Source organism: Kockiozyma suomiensis (genome assembly GCF_038497685.1).
Source record: "Kockiozyma suomiensis strain NRRL Y-17356 unplaced genomic scaffold V2V93scaffold_13, whole genome shotgun sequence".
Lineage (NCBI taxonomy): Eukaryota > Fungi > Ascomycota > Lipomycetes > Lipomycetales > Lipomycetaceae > Kockiozyma > Kockiozyma suomiensis.
The window spans coordinates 50596-66701 of NW_027117676.1; the positions used below are offsets into that span (position 1 = coordinate 50596).

Sequence of the window (16106 nt, forward strand, 5' to 3'; positions counted from 1 at the left end):
AACTCAATCTAATTCAAGACTATTAATACCACTTCTTCTTGTCATACTCATAAAACACCCTGGATTCAGCTCAAGATCCTATTAGAGACATCTCTCGCGGAGTACAGCTCATGTTCAAATCTCGCAAATCGTCTTCGAAATCAGCTACTCCTCCCGGTCCGCCTTCTCCGGCGGGGCCGGCGCCAGTCGCTGCTGCTCGAGCACCAAAAACCGAAGAGATCAGTTACGACAATGATGAAGACGGAGCCAAGCCGTCGGAGATACTAATTGAAGCGGCAAGGAGGAACAATGTTGATCTACTGCAAGAAGTTCTGGGAATAGGTGCCGACGGCACTGCTAGTTCGAAAGCTACTGATCTAATAAACACTTCAGTTGACGCACTCGGAAATACTGCTCTTCACGTGGCGGCACTTAATGGCTCTTGTATATTGCCTGATGATCTTGCTTATCTGGTACTGAGTTTAATGCTAACTAGAGTCGTGAATTAGACGAGTGTCTTGATGTAATGCTTGACGTCGAAGGCGTCGAAGTCGATCCTCTGAATCGAATGCAAGGAAATACCCCTTTACACTGCGCTGTAATTTATTCTGAGGAAGAGCCGGAGCATGCAATTTCAATTGGTGTGTCTTTTTTTATCATTCAATAAGTACTGCTGCTAATTAGAATTTAGTTGATATGTTGATCGACGCTGGTTCAGATCCAAGGTTACTCGTCTCCTTCTCTTCTCTTTCTTTCAGTCCGCAAGCGCTAACCTCGTCTATCGCAATTAGAATCAGAAATAAACAAAAAGATAAGCCAATTGACCTTGTACCCGGTACAAATCCCGAGCTACGAAAAGCTCTACAAGGCGCAGAGATGGCCACCTTAATGGGCCCGGTCGGTGCCGCCGAGGAAGAAGGGCAAGATGTCGAGGGTACGTATATATATTTCTGAATTTTTTGATCTTCCTTTTGCTTATTGAAGATTTTAGATTCTGGATCCGAGTCAGATTAGGAGATAAAAATATAAACAGCCGAACTGGAGTTCCTTTATTTATTGTTACGTTTTGCATATATTTGTTCTTTGTTTGTACTTTTTATCTGATTTATCTGATTTATCTGATTAATATTATAGAGTGTATGTCATAATAATATACAGTAGATAGCCAAATTCTCATCTCTGAAATCTTCTAATACTTATAGCAACTCAACGACGTCGCTTCGCGCGACGAATCGTACACGACTTGCAAAACCACTGTCCCTTTGGAGGTCGCGACAACCCCGAACAGGATAGATGATACCACTCAATAGGACAATTTTTGTCATCGCAAGCAATCATTTTGCCATATGCCACGTCGTTGCAAATACAATATCTGGTATCATCTTTGACTTTGTGTTTCTTTTGGACAGGAGCTATTAATTGTGATGGTAGCTTTTCGAATGATTTAACATTTGCCGGTTTAGAAGATGATTTGATTGATTCTTGTCGTTTCCCCTTTTCGGACAATTTTGATTGTGTGCTTGTTGTGGTCTTTCTATTCACGTCCAATTTAGGAACTGCCACACCCCCGCGCAAAGATCGCAAAGGCTTTTCAATTTCACTATTTTGAATCAGATTTCTCGTACTTCGTCTTCCTTCAACATCAGGCACGACTCCTAGCGAGGCTAATTCATGATGCGAGACGCCCTTTGTATGTTCTCGCTTGAGGGATGGCGATTGTGTGGATTTTATTTGATTGCGAGTTGAGCGACGTGGTTCTGAGATCTGTGAGGTACCCGAAACATTTTTGGTGGATATATTATCTTTTAGAGCATTCCCTTTTATTGATTTGTCGAGAGGAATAATGATGTTTGACGCGCTTGATTTTTTCGTGGCCAAATCAAATTCTAGAATCTCAATTGCAGATGGCTCTTTTTTGTCGGCAGATATAGAAGATGGATTAAATAGCGATTTTTGAGCAGATAATCGTTTTGAAATCTCGGGTAAAGCAAGTTGTGACGCTGGAGCTTCCAATGAGACCACATTTTTCAGGTCACTTTTCTCGCTTTCATTTTGGGACTCTTTGAAGATTGAGGTATTTTGATTGATGATAGATGACGAAATAGATAATTTCATACTTTTCTCCATCTTTGTAATTTCCGAGTCAAGTTTAGCATAATGACGCTTCAAGATCGTGACAAGTCTTTGCATTTCACGTACTGATGCTTTACGATCGCGAATAATTCGTGCAGAATTTACATTCAGAAGACGATCTCGAATAGGAGATATTTGAGAGACTGTAGTTTGGGAGAGTGGTAATTCTGCAGACTCGAGGATTTTTAGAAAACTGTCGAGATCGTTTGACGGTGCTGCTGAGCAGGCTGAGAGTTCGGTGACCAAGTTAAGAGAGCGACGAATATCGCTAGGAAGATGATCTGTAACTATATCGTTGAATCACAAATATTAGCAAGATCTTCTTTTGATAGGTTAGAGAGAAATCAGAGAAGTGGCACGTACTGGGCATGTAGTAAGAGTACATGGCAAACGCGTCTTCGTCCAGTTGCGCCGCCGTCGGCCGCCGAGCCTCTTGTTCCATAATTATTTCAAGTTGTATGATCGCTATGAGTTGGTGAAGAATACAATATCAACGGACACGCTTAAAGAGATAAAGCATTTAGCTGATAATGATAAAGTAAACAGAGCAATGATGCAACCTCATCGCAGTGATAAACTTTATTTGGTTAGTTTAAAAGCTTAACTGAATATTTGTTTTTGGATGCAATCTTCAGAGTACTTCTACTATATCATTATTCCTTTGCTTGTATTATATCTATCTGCAGTGAAAAACAGAAAGGGTGAAATGTTATTCAAATGTCTACATCTACAAATCCGGTAGAACAGACAGCTGCAACTGAACGGGCACAAGAAAAAAAGCGTCGATTACAAGATGAGAAGGATTCTCGCCACCGTCGAATTATCAAAGAAATAGAAGAAGAGGAGACTCGTATTCGTCGACAATTGACAAATCTGAAAGCCGAAAAGGATTTAATGTCAAAGATATTGGCGCAGCTAAAAGATGCAAAGGCGAAGAAGAGGGCGAGGACGGAGTAGTGTTTGGCTGACACTAGTCTTCATTCTTTCTCTTACTCTTTATTTTTTGTCTTTATTCTTTGATGTGGCTCTATTATACTCACCATATTAGTTTTATTAGACACGGTTTTGCTGGATGAGCGGGTATAATTGGTATTGGAAAGTAGTCAGAATGACTATATATACTATGTACGTTTATACACATACAAATCAACAAAGCTCTACATCAGCGTGCTTTGATACTCTACATATGTATTGTATCTTATGAATTATATTACTTTTTGGCGTTATTTATCTACTTGTGTTCTTGTGCAATAAAAAATTCATAATAATCGTAAATCGTGCATCAGAAACAGGCAATTATCTTAAACAGGAAATATTCCCTAAACCGTGAAAGTATTTTGGCTACAAAATCCGCTGGGTTTTTTTCGCTGTTTCATTTTCTTCTATAGCAAAATACAACCTTTATTGGCAAGAACTAGTATATATCTTTTAAAAGCCAATTGCATTTACATATTCTTTCTAAACTGTGAATATTTTCATTATTTATTGCTATTTATCCTTCAAGTTTCGCTTTAAATCATGTCAAACTCGCCTTCTTTGTCGTTTGGTCCCGAATGGTATGTTATTAGTACTCTTCTTATATCAACGATGCCCTTTGATCTGCGCTATTTCGTTGTATATTGTGCAATTCAAATATCGAATTGCTTCTGGTCATCTCAAAGCGTTCACTCAATGGCCCTCTAACACTTGCTTCAGGATGCGTCCCAAGCCTGTACAACACGATAGCAGCAATAGCAGCACCACCGCATCGCCAGTATCTTACTCTGCCGCATTTTCTTCTACCGCTGCTTTATCAAACGGATCATCTAAGCCGCCCAAGCTAGGAAAGTACCCTTCTTGGTCTTCGATCTCGGCACAGTCGACCGCCGCCGCCCGCCACGCGTCAACTCCGACGACGCTGTCGTCCGCGTCAAAGTTCTCTAATCACCACGATGATCACTACGTTCCTTCTTTCGGTGGTGGTACGAATAGCAGTCTGTCTATATTTGAAAATGCATTGCCACTTGAGCAAGTCCCTCCAATTCCAGCCAACGAGAACGGCAAACGGTATTCGCGCGACGAATTACTGTCTATATTCACCCATATGCAGCAGACTGGTCTCATCTCCGAATACCCACCCATTCAATTCGCTAGTGACTCGCATAAAATAAATGGTGGAGACACAGAAAAGGCGACGGAAGAATCGGCCGAATATAAAATTTTTTTTGCAGGAGCATTGAATCCTCCTGAACTTTCTCAATTTTCTCTCGGTGCCGATGCTGTAAGCAGCCTTTTTTTTTCCTTTCTTAGTATGATAGAAATCTGATTGATATTAGTCTAAGACCTCATCGCCGTCGCAGCCAGTTAATCAGCTGCAGTCAGAGTCGAGTATTCTACGATCATCTAGTCCGTTTTTTTTAAACAACGGCCTGCGATCTACTTCTGCTCACTTTCCGCCGTCTACTTTAGAAGCTAATAGCTCAGATAATGTCCAGCAGCAGCATATACCTGACACCATTCTACCATCGCTCAGCTCGTTGGCGCTCGGAACCACGGACTTTGCCTCTCCATTCACGCCGCCGGTATCCAATGCTTGGTCGCCATTCTCTGGAACTCCGACGTCGCAACATGCGCAATTGCATACGCCGTCGTCAAAGCCACTTGACCATGACCCATTCTTGCCGTCAATCTTCGACGCACCGCATGTACTACCTCAACAACAGCAACAGCAACAGCAAGAACAGCAGCAGCAGCAACAACAACAACAGCAGCAACAGCAACCGCAAGTGCCTCCGCCCCCGCCGGGACTAGCGTTGCCGCCAATGCTGGTTCCTGCTCCATTGCTTAATTGGGTTTATCTAGATAATCAAGGCATGATCCAGGGGCCATTCCAAGGTCCGTTAATGCAAGAATGGTTTGCCAACGAGTGGCTAACTAAAGACCTGAAGCTGCGACGCGTTGATGAGGCAGAATTTTATACGCTGGATCATTTTTTAAGTTTGGTTGGGAACGTCAATGAGCCGTTTTTAGTGCCTTTGCCCAGACTTGAATATGTGATTTCGCAGCAGCCACAGCAAATGATGCCTGCGCAAGAGCAGTTTTTGGCAGAGTACGCGCAGCAGATGCAGCAGCAACAACACCAACAACAGCAGAAGTTTAGTGAGGGTAAACCGGAGAAACACGCTGTGGATGATGAGGATGACGAGTTCTTGCCGCAGGTTGTGCAGGAGCCTGTAGCGGCAATCAAAGAAGCGACATCTAAAAAGGAGAAAATCACAGATCCGGCAGTCGTTCCTGCGACCGAGGCAGTCAAGCAGGAGAAGAAGAAAGAGCAAGTGAAGAAGTCGGTCGCGGCACCAGTCAAGGAGGTTCAAATCGAGACTGAAGAAGAATGGGCTGTTGGGTCTGCTATGGGAAACAGTGCAGGTATTTCAATCAGGCCTAAATTGCAACCTCTTCCTCCTGCTCCTACATTATCTACCAAACTTGGTGAGGCATCGAATGCTAATTCTCCTTCTACTTCTGCGCAGACGCCTATTGCTTCGGTTCCGATTGCGCCATGGGCAAAGGCGGCTACCGAAAAGAAAAGTAAAACTTTAAGCGTTAAGGAAATCGAAGAGCGAGAAGCGCGAGTGCGTGCCGCAGTATTGAAACAGCAGCAACTAGAGCAGCAGCAGCAGCAACAGCAACAGCAGCAGCGTGCTGAAGTGATTGACCTGTCGAACGGCAATGTGGTGACCGATGACTTGACGGGATCACTTCCGCCTGGATTACCGAGATCAGCGACATGGGCCAAGACGCTTGCTCCTGGAGCGACAGCTGGAGGAAAGAAGACCCTCGCACAAATTCAAAAAGAAGAAGAAGAGGAGGCTAAGAGGCGTAAAGCTGCAGCAGCAGCTTCTTCTGCACCAGGAGTTATGACTGCTCAAGGGAGAAAATATGCGGATATCATGTCGGCAGCCGCCCGAGTTGCTAGTAATACTAATAATGCTACTAGTGGCGGTAGTACATGGACTACTGTTGGCGCTGGAAATAAAAAGACTGCGACGCCGACTGTAACAAGTGCCACTAGTACCCCTGTTCGACGAGTGGGCGGTGCCACGACGGCGACGACCACTACTACTACCACCGCAGCAGCGCTGAGAAACAGCAGTGCTGTCGGGGCAGTCGTACGCTCGTCAACATCGTCCGATGAATTCTTCAAATGGTGCCGCCAGACACTACGCAACGTCTCAGCAGGCGTTAATGCAGAAGATTTGCTGTCAATGCTACTCTCGCTCCCGTTGAGCGGTGGCATCGAGACGGTGGAGATTATTGCTGATACAATTTACGCAAATTCGACTACAATGGACGGACGCAGATTTGCAGAGGAATTCGTGCGTCGTCGGAAAGCCGTCGAAGGTAATGGTCAGAGCGCGCTGTCTACTACGAAGAAAGAAGGTGTGACAACCGCGATCAGTACTAGCAGCGGGGAAGGATGGAACGAGGTATTGGTGAAAGGGAACGCAAAGGCTTTAAAGAGTGCCTCATCTGGTGGGGCGAATGATGGATGGAATAGCATGTTTAAGGTCGTTGGCAAGAAGAAAGGCAAGCGATGAACGGCAGAGAATTTTTTGTAAAAATGCATCAACCAAGTTTTATATTATTGCTACTAGTTAAATAATTTCTAGCAAAATTAGAATCACTTAAGATCAAGGTGGCCGATGAAGCTGCGGGATTGATTGACTTCGACTTTTGCGGTAATTGGCGCAAGTTTCTTTGTTAGAGTAGCGAGTTCAGGCTCGAAAGCCTTGTAATCAGCCTGAGTCTTTGTGCGGATCCAGAGAGTAGCCAATTCGGGGATAACGATCGCTTTTAAAACAAGAGCGCTTTGTAAAGTGTCGACAGACTTGTGCTGGTCGGCGAAGGCATTGAGTTCAGAGAGAAGCTCGGAGCGCTTGGAGGCATCGGTGGTCCAGAAATGGTAGACTGCGACATGCGACGTCTTTGAGTCTTTGTCGGGGTCCTCTTTCTTTGTAAGGAACCCGCCTGCTTCGTCGTAGTGGTAGAGATCGTAATCAGGCGACCCGAGACCCTGTACGTTCTTGAGGAGCTTATCCGCATCCACGAGCTTCATCTCGTGCTTGAAGATATCAGACGAGACGTGGCCGAGGAAGAATCCAGCCGGGTGAGTGTATCCCTCGAGGCCCCAGATGGTGTCGGGGTCGCCATTGAGGTCCTGGCCCCAGTAGTAGGTGCCACCGAGAACCTCAGTCTCAGAGACGCCACAAAGACCGACAAGACGCTTTTCCCACTATGGAGAAGAGGTTAGAGTGAGTAGAAGTGAGTAGAATGAGTAAAAGACACATACGAACGGAAGGGCGCCTTTTCTGGATATGACGCGGGCAACGACGAAAAAGCGAGGGCCGGACATGAAGAAGAGAATAGCAAGATGAGAACGAGAAGAAGACGAAAAGAGAATATAGGTGAGAATCGAAAAGAATAAAAGAAGAAAAAGGAGATTTAAGATGGCTTTATATTATAGAAGTAGCGGACTGATTTCGGCCATCTCATCGCTCACTCTCCGCGCGGGGTATCTCATCTTATGTAATTATCCTAAACTCAATTCTCATCCACGTGACTATATTTTTCGTTGAATTGAAACCCCGTGATTACATAACCTTCTCCATGCGCCCCATCAGTGCGATGCCTTCCTCATACTCGTGCCGGAGACCCTTCCACACCCGCCCTAGCTTCTCCATGCAGCGCAAACAAAATTCGAGGTCGCTTTTTATAATTGTGCGCTCTTCTTTCTCGTGGTGGCTCGTCATTTGAGGCATCGTCTTCGTCGTCGTCGTCGTCGTCGTCGGCTTCGTCTTCTGCACGTCTTCCTCTCGTGAATTTGTATCCGAAAGTGTAGCAACCGCATTAGAAAAATCGCCTAATACGAGCTTGAGACTAGGTAGCTGCACTCCATCAAGCACAATCTGGCTAGCAATAACCGGAATACAGAGACCAAGGCTGAAACCCATAAAGGGACCCATCATCAACGTAGCCGTATCCTCGCGTCCTCCGCGGCATTCGATCAAAACATTAATCATGTCAAGCAGCGCTATCGTTGCGTCTTTTAGTGCAGAGAAGCTGCGCATAGCCATCGGTGAGCTGGCTGCCGATCGCACAAGCGCGATCGAGTTCTCAGCGTACGTAACCAGTCCGTCGTATGGAGTAGGCTGCACGACAAAGACTAGTCTGTCGCGCGCAGGCGTGCGGTGTAGCAAAAGTAGAGTTGTAAACAAGATCTCGTGCGTGAGAAATAGCGTCATATGAACTTTTGCCGGTCCAGTTCGATAGCCATACACTTTTGACAACAAAATCCTCACACAGCGATCGGTTTCCTCGACAAATTTCTCCGTCAAGTCATGTAATCTCGCCGCCGTCTCGGCAAGCATCTTGACACTCGCCAGTCGAAAGCACGCAGAATTAAATCGCCATCGCTTCTTGACCACTCCTAACGGTGAGGTACCGTCAATGATGAAAGGTCCAAGATCGGAAAATAAGGCGTCCGCAAAATCATCATAGCTAAAGGTCTTTCCATTCCAGTCGCGCATGCCATCCCCGTACGTAACTTCACAGCACGGCACATGTACTCTTCCGGTGAAATTGGGGACCTCCTGCGGGGTCGACCAGATTGTCGAAGTCAGCACCCTCAGCTCCCAGATCATGTGGTACGTGCGTCTAAAAGACTCGCGGTCTACTTGCGAAGATAATAGTTCCGCGTGCTTTTGCGCAGAGGCAGTGGGGTCAAGCGTATACCTACCAGACGCATCCACAGGCGAATCAATAAAGTCTAGTCGGTGAAGCTCGACAATCGACACTGCGTACATGAGTAAATCATGAGCTCTTGCACGATGTCCATCGTAGGTGGCCGAAAACGCCAATAAAAGAGCGGTCTGTAGCTTTGCAATCGGATGCTTAATCGAGCTCATCCATTTCTCGGCGCGCGAGATCCAGTACATTGGATCAGTCATATACGACGGCAAAGTCGACGCTGGCGATGGCCTTTGTGCGGATTGACGAGATGTAAAGCGACATGAGATAGCAAGCATTGCTTGCAGCATCGCTGCATCAGTTTCAAAGTGAAGCGATTGCAAAAAGTATGGTTTCGGCAGCATGAACGCAAACTCTGGGTGAAAGCAATCGTAAAAGGTATCGATGAAAAACATAATCATTGGGATACTAGGTAAATCAAAGACTTGTAGCTCTACATCGCTGACAGGAAATGAAGAGAGTGCAAATTTATATGACGGGAGAGCAGTAGATGGTAAGGGAACGGACACTTCGGGCCCTGCCGCCGCTGTCGCTGTCGCTGTGGCTGTGGCTGCTGTTGCTGCTGCTGCTGTCGAAATAGGATAGTTGCCATGAAACGTCGCCGACGATGACGATGACGAGGAAGAGGCTGAAGACGCCGATGAAGCTGATGACTGAGGCTTCTCACTGGTATAAGGTATAAGGTGCTGCTCAGAAACTGCGGCTAAGTTTTGCTTATTCCTCAGCTCATCTATTTGCTGTTGTAGCGAAGATAATGTATTCTGGATTGACACCAGGACATTGGAAAATGAATGTATTTCACTCAAAGAATTTGACGAAGACGAGGCATGCATCATCGGTACTGAAGAAACCAGAGGAGGCAGCTTGGGCACCTGCAGTGGTGCTGGGGCTGGGGTGGAAGTAGAGTGAAAAGACGAGAGAGGGGGAAGCGAGGTCGAACCGACAGAGGTCGGAGCAAGGCCGGGTGATGACGAGTGCCTAGCTCGGTTGTCGCCAGCAATCGACTCTGTTTTAGCTGTAGTAGCAGAAGCAGTAGAAGCAGAAGCAGAAGTAGCAGTGGAAGCATTTCTCCTTCGTCTCCGTCCACCACGATGAGAAGGCACAAAAACACACGGCACAGCCAAGGTGCGACAATTCCTACAATCTTGAGTCCCCTCGCATTTAATCTTTCGTTCACGACAGGATAAGCATGCGCGCCGTGATACGGCACGCACGCGATGCTCGGGATCGGGCAGACTCATTTTTGAGTCGATACTTTGAAGAAGGAGGAGAGCAAGCTGATAACAAGAGCGGTGGTTGTCGAGGAAGCCAAGATAATAAGGTGAGGGTTAAGGCCGTGCTAAGTCCGGGTGACAAGCTTTAAACAATGACTCAAAGGGTCAAACGAAATTTTAGATTACGGAGACGTGGGAAGAGTGCGAATAACAGGTATTTTTAGTTCTGAAGAGAAAGTCATGCGAAAAAGACCCAAAACAAGTCAAACAAATAAGACTTACTCTCAAAGGCAAGCCATATACTAATCTACGTAGGCATCGGCACTCTTCCATACAAGCCGAAACAATATCTTGATGATCACGATAGTATAATGATCATAACAATCTCAGATATTCAATGCTTCGTTGGCTTTATATCAATGCCCTTTGCCCTTTAAAAGCTATCTTTTAATTGAAAAAAAATACATAGGAAAAGACTATTAAAAATTAATGCAAAAACATCCGACCAGGGAGAGGATCGAACTCTCGATCTTACGATTAACAGTCGTACGCCTTAACCAGCTTGGCCACCCAGTCGTATTATGACGAAATTGCTTTCACTGCCCACCCTAGACTTGTAAACCACATTACCCTAACCTGCTCGAGCTCGAGAAAGTGTTTGTTAGACACCAGTCTAAAGATGGAATCAGTCAAATGTGCCATAGCTATTTCATAGTTTAGTGTTTTAGTGAAATAGCTCTTGCATTTTACTTGTTAAATTAGCGAATTGAGTTATGCTGTTTTGGTAAAAAGGAATAGCGTAACAACTTCTTGCATGGAATGGCGAGCAAGAATCATTGAAATTGATGTATGGCTCAGCCGGTTCACACTTTCTCCCAACATCTATCTCACTTGGGACAGTCTACGTATTGAGTATTTAGCAACTATCCCTACGCGGTCGTATGCCCTCTTTCTTTGACAACGTTGTGTAAGTATAGAATTAAATTGGATGGCTGGTTATATATTTGAGATGCCAACTTGATAACCAAATATTCCTTCTGAATATTACTGAACACTGCTGAACACTGCCGAACACTGCTGAACACTGCTGAACGATACTGAACGCTATCAGAACCCGCAGACATCCAGCCTCCGCAAAACACTGCAACTTTCTCTTTCGGAACATCCGCTAGACGTCTATTTCTAAATAAGCCAATTCAAATACACGGTTTTTGCAAAGCTGAAACGTAGACATATCAAAATACGAAGCCAGGTACAAGAAGCCACCACGTGATTGCCACACGTGAGCACTTACAATGACATCACGCCGGATTAAGATCAATATCAAACCCTGGAGCGGCGCGCATTGATTGTTGACCGCTCTCGCTTTCTTTCTCTCTGCTCTTCACTACAATCTTTTTCATAATTTTTGGAAAATCTATTTGTGTTTCGCTCATTATCTTTATCTTCGCAAATGACTGAAACATCCGAAGAGGCCGGCACTGGCATTCTCAAGATCGATACTTGGTTAGAGCCATTCAAGCATGATCTCGCTGTCCGCCACAAAACAGCCGTAGATCATCTAAGCCAGTTTGACAAATATGAAGGCGGTATCGTCAATTTCTCTCAAGTGCGTTTTTCTTTTCTACTCTGCATTTGTTTGATTTTTGTATGTGAAATACTAAGATCTTCTCAGGGATACAAGTACTTCGGCTTCCAAATCCAAGACAATAATGAGATCATCTACCGGGAGTGGGCCCCTAATGCCACGATGATGCATCTTATTGGAGACTTCAATAACTGGGATCGTGGAGCACATGAAATGGTCAAGAACGAGCACGGAGTATTTGAAATCACGCTACCGGCAATCAACGGGCGGCCCGCGATTGCGCACAATAGTCGTGTCAAGATTGCTCTGAATTTACCGGGCGGTGGCTATGTAGATCGGATTCCAGCTTGGATCAGGCGTGTTACACAAGACTTATCGGTCTCGCCTGTTTACGAGGCTGTATTTTGGAATCCTCCCGAAAAGTACGAATGGAAGTATGACTCGATAAGCAGAGCTCAGCGGCGTCCGCTATCGGCACGAATTTACGAGGCGCATGTGGGAATTTCAACGAGCGAGTTACGTGTCGGCACCTATGACGAGTTTACTCGCGATACTTTACCGCGTATTCACAAACTTGGATACAACGTCATACAGTTGATGGCGGTTATGGAGCACGCCTATTATGCTAGTTTTGGATATCAGGTTACTTCTTTTTTTGCGGTTTCGTCGCGCTACGGCACACCTGAGCAGCTTAAGCATTTGGTTGATGAGGCCCATAAGCTGGGTATAACGGTTCTTCTTGACGTTGTGCACTCTCATGCATGCAAGAACGTACTTGATGGACTAAACATGTTTGACGGCACTGATTACCAGTACTTTCACGGTGGTCCTAAGGGCGTCCATTCACTTTGGGATTCACGATTATTTGATTATGGAAAATATGAAGTGTTGAGATTCTTATTGTCAAACTTACGATTCTACGTCGACGAGTATCATTTTGATGGATTCCGATTCGATGGTGTCACGTCGATGCTCTATACGCATCACGGCATCGGGTCAGGATTTTCTGGCGGCTATCATGAGTATTTTGGTGACGACAAGGTCGACAAGGACGCAATAAACTATCTTATCCTGGCTAACTACATGCTGCATCAACTTGATCCAAGCATCATTACTATTGCCGAAGATGTATCAGGTATGCCGGGTCTCTGCATCGACTTCAAGCTTGGCGGAGTCGGGTTTGATTATCGACTTGCCATGGCGGTTCCCGATATGTGGATCAAGTTTTTAAAAGAACTTAACGACGAAGACTGGGAGATGGGAAAAATCGTGCACGAATTGACAAATCGCCGGTATAAAGAAAAGACTATTGCCTATGCGGAAAGTCACGATCAGGCACTGGTAGGCGACAAGACGCTTGCGTTTTGGTTGATGGATAAGGAGATGTATACGCACATGTCTATATTTTCTGAGCTGACACCGGTCATCGATCGAGGACTTGCGCTGCACAAACTCATCCGTTTGGTTACACACACGCTTGGAGGCGAAGGGTATCTCAATTTCGAAGGCAACGAATCCGGTCATCCTGAATGGCTCGATTTTCCTCGCGAAGGAAACGGTAATTCGTTCTGGTATGCGCGACGCCAATGGAATGTTCTTGATGATGATCTGCTGCGCTACAAGTTTCTCAGCGCGTTTGATTCAGCTATGCAGCACACTGAAGAAAAATACGGATGGCTGCACTCAGAGCCCGCGTATGTGTCGCTCAAGCACGAGTCTGACAAAGTCATTGTCTTTGAGCGCGCGGGACTTGTCTTTGTGTTTAATCTGCATCCGACACAGTCGTACGCTGACTATCGCGTAGGTGTGCATATGGCAGGAGAGTATCAGATCGTACTAGATTCGGATGAAGAAAGATTTGGTGGACATGCGCGTATCCAGCATGAGAAATCGCGGTTTTTCACGACGCCGTTGGTGTGGAATGGTAGAGATAACTTCATGCAGGTCTACAGTTAGTATTTCTTTTTGCCAGTTTTATACACACTTCATACTAACAAATTGCTGAATAGTTCCATCGCGAGTCGCACTCGTGCTGGCCAAAGTGTAGTGTTTATATAATTTACCACATAATCAACCAATTAGAGTTTTCGTTCCCCTCAGGGTCGCGGTCGGGTACGCGGCTGAGTTGCAATTTATTAAAGTTCAAGCTAAGCGACCAGAATAATTCCAGGGCTATTCCATTGTTGCGAATGTGCGCGGGTTATTGTAAGATCAGACCATTTGTTAAGTTCAATAGTGAAATGTAGCTGCCGATGTAGTTGGTAGTATTGCTGGATCTTTTCCTGGAAGGAAATGCGCCAAGTACGAATAGCAAATTGCCCAAATGCAAGAGGCGGTAATGTTTCAGCGGTCTTGGCTAACCCTCCAGCCCATACAAGATGAGTATACCGACTATAATTGTGAATAGTAGTATTTATCAAGGAGATAGATTTATGTGGGAGTCTAGTACATCGGATATCGAAGCAGCAGCAGCGGGTTTTCGGTATGAGCAGAGCAGACAGCTGTCGCAAACTGCTGAGTCATTGCATGGCAAGCGGCTGCAGCAGTGGGCGCAGCCATCCCCACTTTTTCGTACTTACTTATGCAGGCAGCTACGCAGCACTTTATTACTTCGTGGCATTCTCATTCTTTACTGTCATACATCAATTTGAAAGAAGGAAGTCAGCAGAGAGAATCAGAATGCCGCCACGTACTTTATACAGGCCTCCGCTGGTCTTGGCTGCCATGATCGTCGTCGTGTATATCTGGTTCCGAACCGGACAATATACGATCCAGATCACACATGTGAACAAGACTGCTGTGACGACTACGACTGCTAGTGCTAGTGCTGCTAGTACCAGTTGTGCTGCTGTGTGTGCTGTTGTTAGTGGACAGGGCACTAGTCAGACGGTTGCGAGTCAAACCGTCAAGACAGAGCAGAATGATGACGGATCTGCTCCAAGAGTATCAAATTCTGAACAGCAGCAGCAGCAATCACAGCAGCAGCAGACGCAAAGCTCAGTCAATGAATCAGACGGCATTGACGCCGATGAGTTTGGCGACATGCACCACTTCGTCGTCGGAACAGCAGAAGACGAGAGCAGCGACGGCGTTCCTGCCGGATGTATAGATCCATATCGGACCCCAGGATACTTATTAATTCCCCCGAGGTCTCAGGAATCTATCTCTCCGACAGCAGTTGCTGATACTTCGTATCGAACTACTCGCTGGATTCCATTTTATGGCTCGTTTCATGACTTGCCGCCTCCGCCGGAAGCAGTCTATCCTCGCACTAGTTCCTCACCCAATATTCTTCATGGCCAATCTGAAATTGAAGACAAAATTATTGCTTCGGCGCCTACTTCGTGGATGCGGAAGTTTCTGCAGTTTTATAGACTGACGACGGCCATCAACGCTAGTAAGAAAGCAGGCATAGTATACAATCTTTCAAAGGATGAACTCGACCTAGTAACATCTATGAATTGGGTAAAAAACCGCCGCGTGCTACTAGTAGGGGACTCGGTAGATCGTATTGCCGTTCTCTCCTTCTGTCAAGATCTCGGTCTTAGCATGAAATCTGAAGGTGGTCCCGTGCATGGGAAAAGGCAGACCACAGTTTATTGCCACGTTCCTGGTGTTAATTTCACCCTAGTACAGTGGCATGTCCCGTCAATGTTTACCTATCGTCCGGACTGGTGGTGGGAGAAAAATATGACTGTCGTTCCCTTTGAGCAGCGATTAACAGAAATTTATTCAAAATATTCGTTGCCAATCACGATCAATGCTGCTGGTCGCGCTCCCGATTTGATCCTCGTCCAAACCGGGTTCTGGGACGAACGAGCTTTCAGGTCCGGATTACACGAGGAGAAGGAGAAAAATCTGCCCGAGTTGCTCAAGACCAAAATGACTTGGGAATCAGACTCTCAACTAGCATGGAATCAATTACGATTTGTGAACGCACGATTACAGCGCGTAGTTGCTATCCTTCGTGAAATATACGGTCCCGACGTGCCAATGATGTACCGATCGATGACGACGCGTAAAGACAGCAAGCAAGCTGATCTGGGAATGCTCTCGCTAGATCGTATGCACCGATCTATGGCTACCCATCTTGGCCTCGAAGTATTCGACTGGAGTCGTATAGTCTACGGCCATTCGTCAGAATATAAGGACCAATTGCATGTCCATGCCGGTCCATTAACCTGGGTTTTTGATGATATGCTACTATCATACTTATTTCGAGCTGCCGGCGGAATAGAAGATCAAGGTAAAGTCATTCATTGGCCAAGTATGAACAGCGACATGATGTGGCAGAATGGGCTTAATTGGCAACGATGTCATGCATATCTGAAACGTAGCGAGAATCGGTAGCAATTTTGCTATAGATTAATGATCATTTTTTTTTTTTTTGTCTTTGTTTTAATTGT

The 16106-nt window shown here is 45.6% G+C and overlaps 7 protein-coding genes and 1 non-coding gene across 8 annotated transcripts; 4 read left to right on the forward strand and 4 right to left on the reverse strand.

Annotated features, from left to right (window-relative positions):
* Positions 1–110: 110 nt before the first annotated feature.
* On the forward strand, positions 111–993 carry V2V93DRAFT_392352 (ankyrin repeat-containing domain protein; the record flags this gene model as incomplete). Its single annotated transcript, XM_066912472.1, has 5 exons — positions 111–423; positions 489–620; positions 671–704; positions 771–913; positions 971–993. The coding sequence occupies 5 exons, from the start codon at positions 111–113 to the stop codon at positions 991–993; spliced, it is 645 nt and encodes a 214-aa protein (XP_066763934.1).
* On the reverse strand, positions 974–2637 carry V2V93DRAFT_374001 (uncharacterized protein). Its single transcript, XM_066911129.1, has 2 exons — positions 2476–2637; positions 974–2399 (listed from the first exon to the last, which is right to left on the reverse strand). Exons 1-2 carry the CDS (start codon positions 2552–2554, stop codon positions 1186–1188), a joined length of 1293 nt encoding a protein of 430 aa, XP_066763935.1. The 5' UTR covers positions 2555–2637; the 3' UTR covers positions 974–1185.
* A 1171-nt stretch (positions 2638–3808) lies between these two features.
* Positions 3809–6689, forward strand: V2V93DRAFT_327633 (uncharacterized protein; the record flags this gene model as incomplete). Its single annotated transcript, XM_066907567.1, has 2 exons — positions 3809–4372; positions 4428–6689. The coding sequence occupies 2 exons, from the start codon at positions 3809–3811 to the stop codon at positions 6687–6689; spliced, it is 2826 nt and encodes a 941-aa protein (XP_066763936.1).
* Positions 6690–6730: 41 nt separating this feature from the next.
* V2V93DRAFT_68210 (uncharacterized protein) lies at positions 6731–7836 on the reverse strand. The gene is made up of 2 exons (XM_066912760.1): positions 7442–7836; positions 6731–7384 (listed from the first exon to the last, which is right to left on the reverse strand). The coding sequence occupies exons 1-2, from the start codon at positions 7502–7504 to the stop codon at positions 6773–6775; spliced, it is 675 nt and encodes a 224-aa protein (XP_066763937.1). The 5' UTR covers positions 7505–7836; the 3' UTR covers positions 6731–6772.
* On the reverse strand, positions 7476–10370 carry V2V93DRAFT_68163 (uncharacterized protein). The gene has a single exon (XM_066912759.1). The coding sequence runs from the start codon at positions 10137–10139 to the stop codon at positions 7743–7745; it is 2397 nt and encodes a 798-aa protein (XP_066763938.1). The 5' UTR covers positions 10140–10370; the 3' UTR covers positions 7476–7742.
* A 244-nt stretch (positions 10371–10614) lies between these two features.
* V2V93DRAFT_t61 lies at positions 10615–10688 on the reverse strand. The gene has a single exon. It is a non-coding gene; the product is annotated as a tRNA-Asn (tRNA).
* A 770-nt stretch (positions 10689–11458) lies between these two features.
* V2V93DRAFT_374010 (glycoside hydrolase superfamily) lies at positions 11459–13732 on the forward strand. The gene is made up of 2 exons (XM_066911130.1): positions 11459–11721; positions 11788–13732. Exons 1-2 carry the CDS (start codon positions 11566–11568, stop codon positions 13654–13656), a joined length of 2025 nt encoding a protein of 674 aa, XP_066763939.1. The 5' UTR covers positions 11459–11565; the 3' UTR covers positions 13657–13732.
* A 1010-nt stretch (positions 13733–14742) lies between these two features.
* On the forward strand, positions 14743–16050 carry V2V93DRAFT_327581 (uncharacterized protein; the record flags this gene model as incomplete). The annotated part of the gene is made up of 1 exon (XM_066907561.1): positions 14743–16050. The coding sequence occupies one exon, from the start codon at positions 14743–14745 to the stop codon at positions 16048–16050; it is 1308 nt and encodes a 435-aa protein (XP_066763940.1).
* Between the last annotated feature and the right edge of the window lie 56 nt (positions 16051–16106).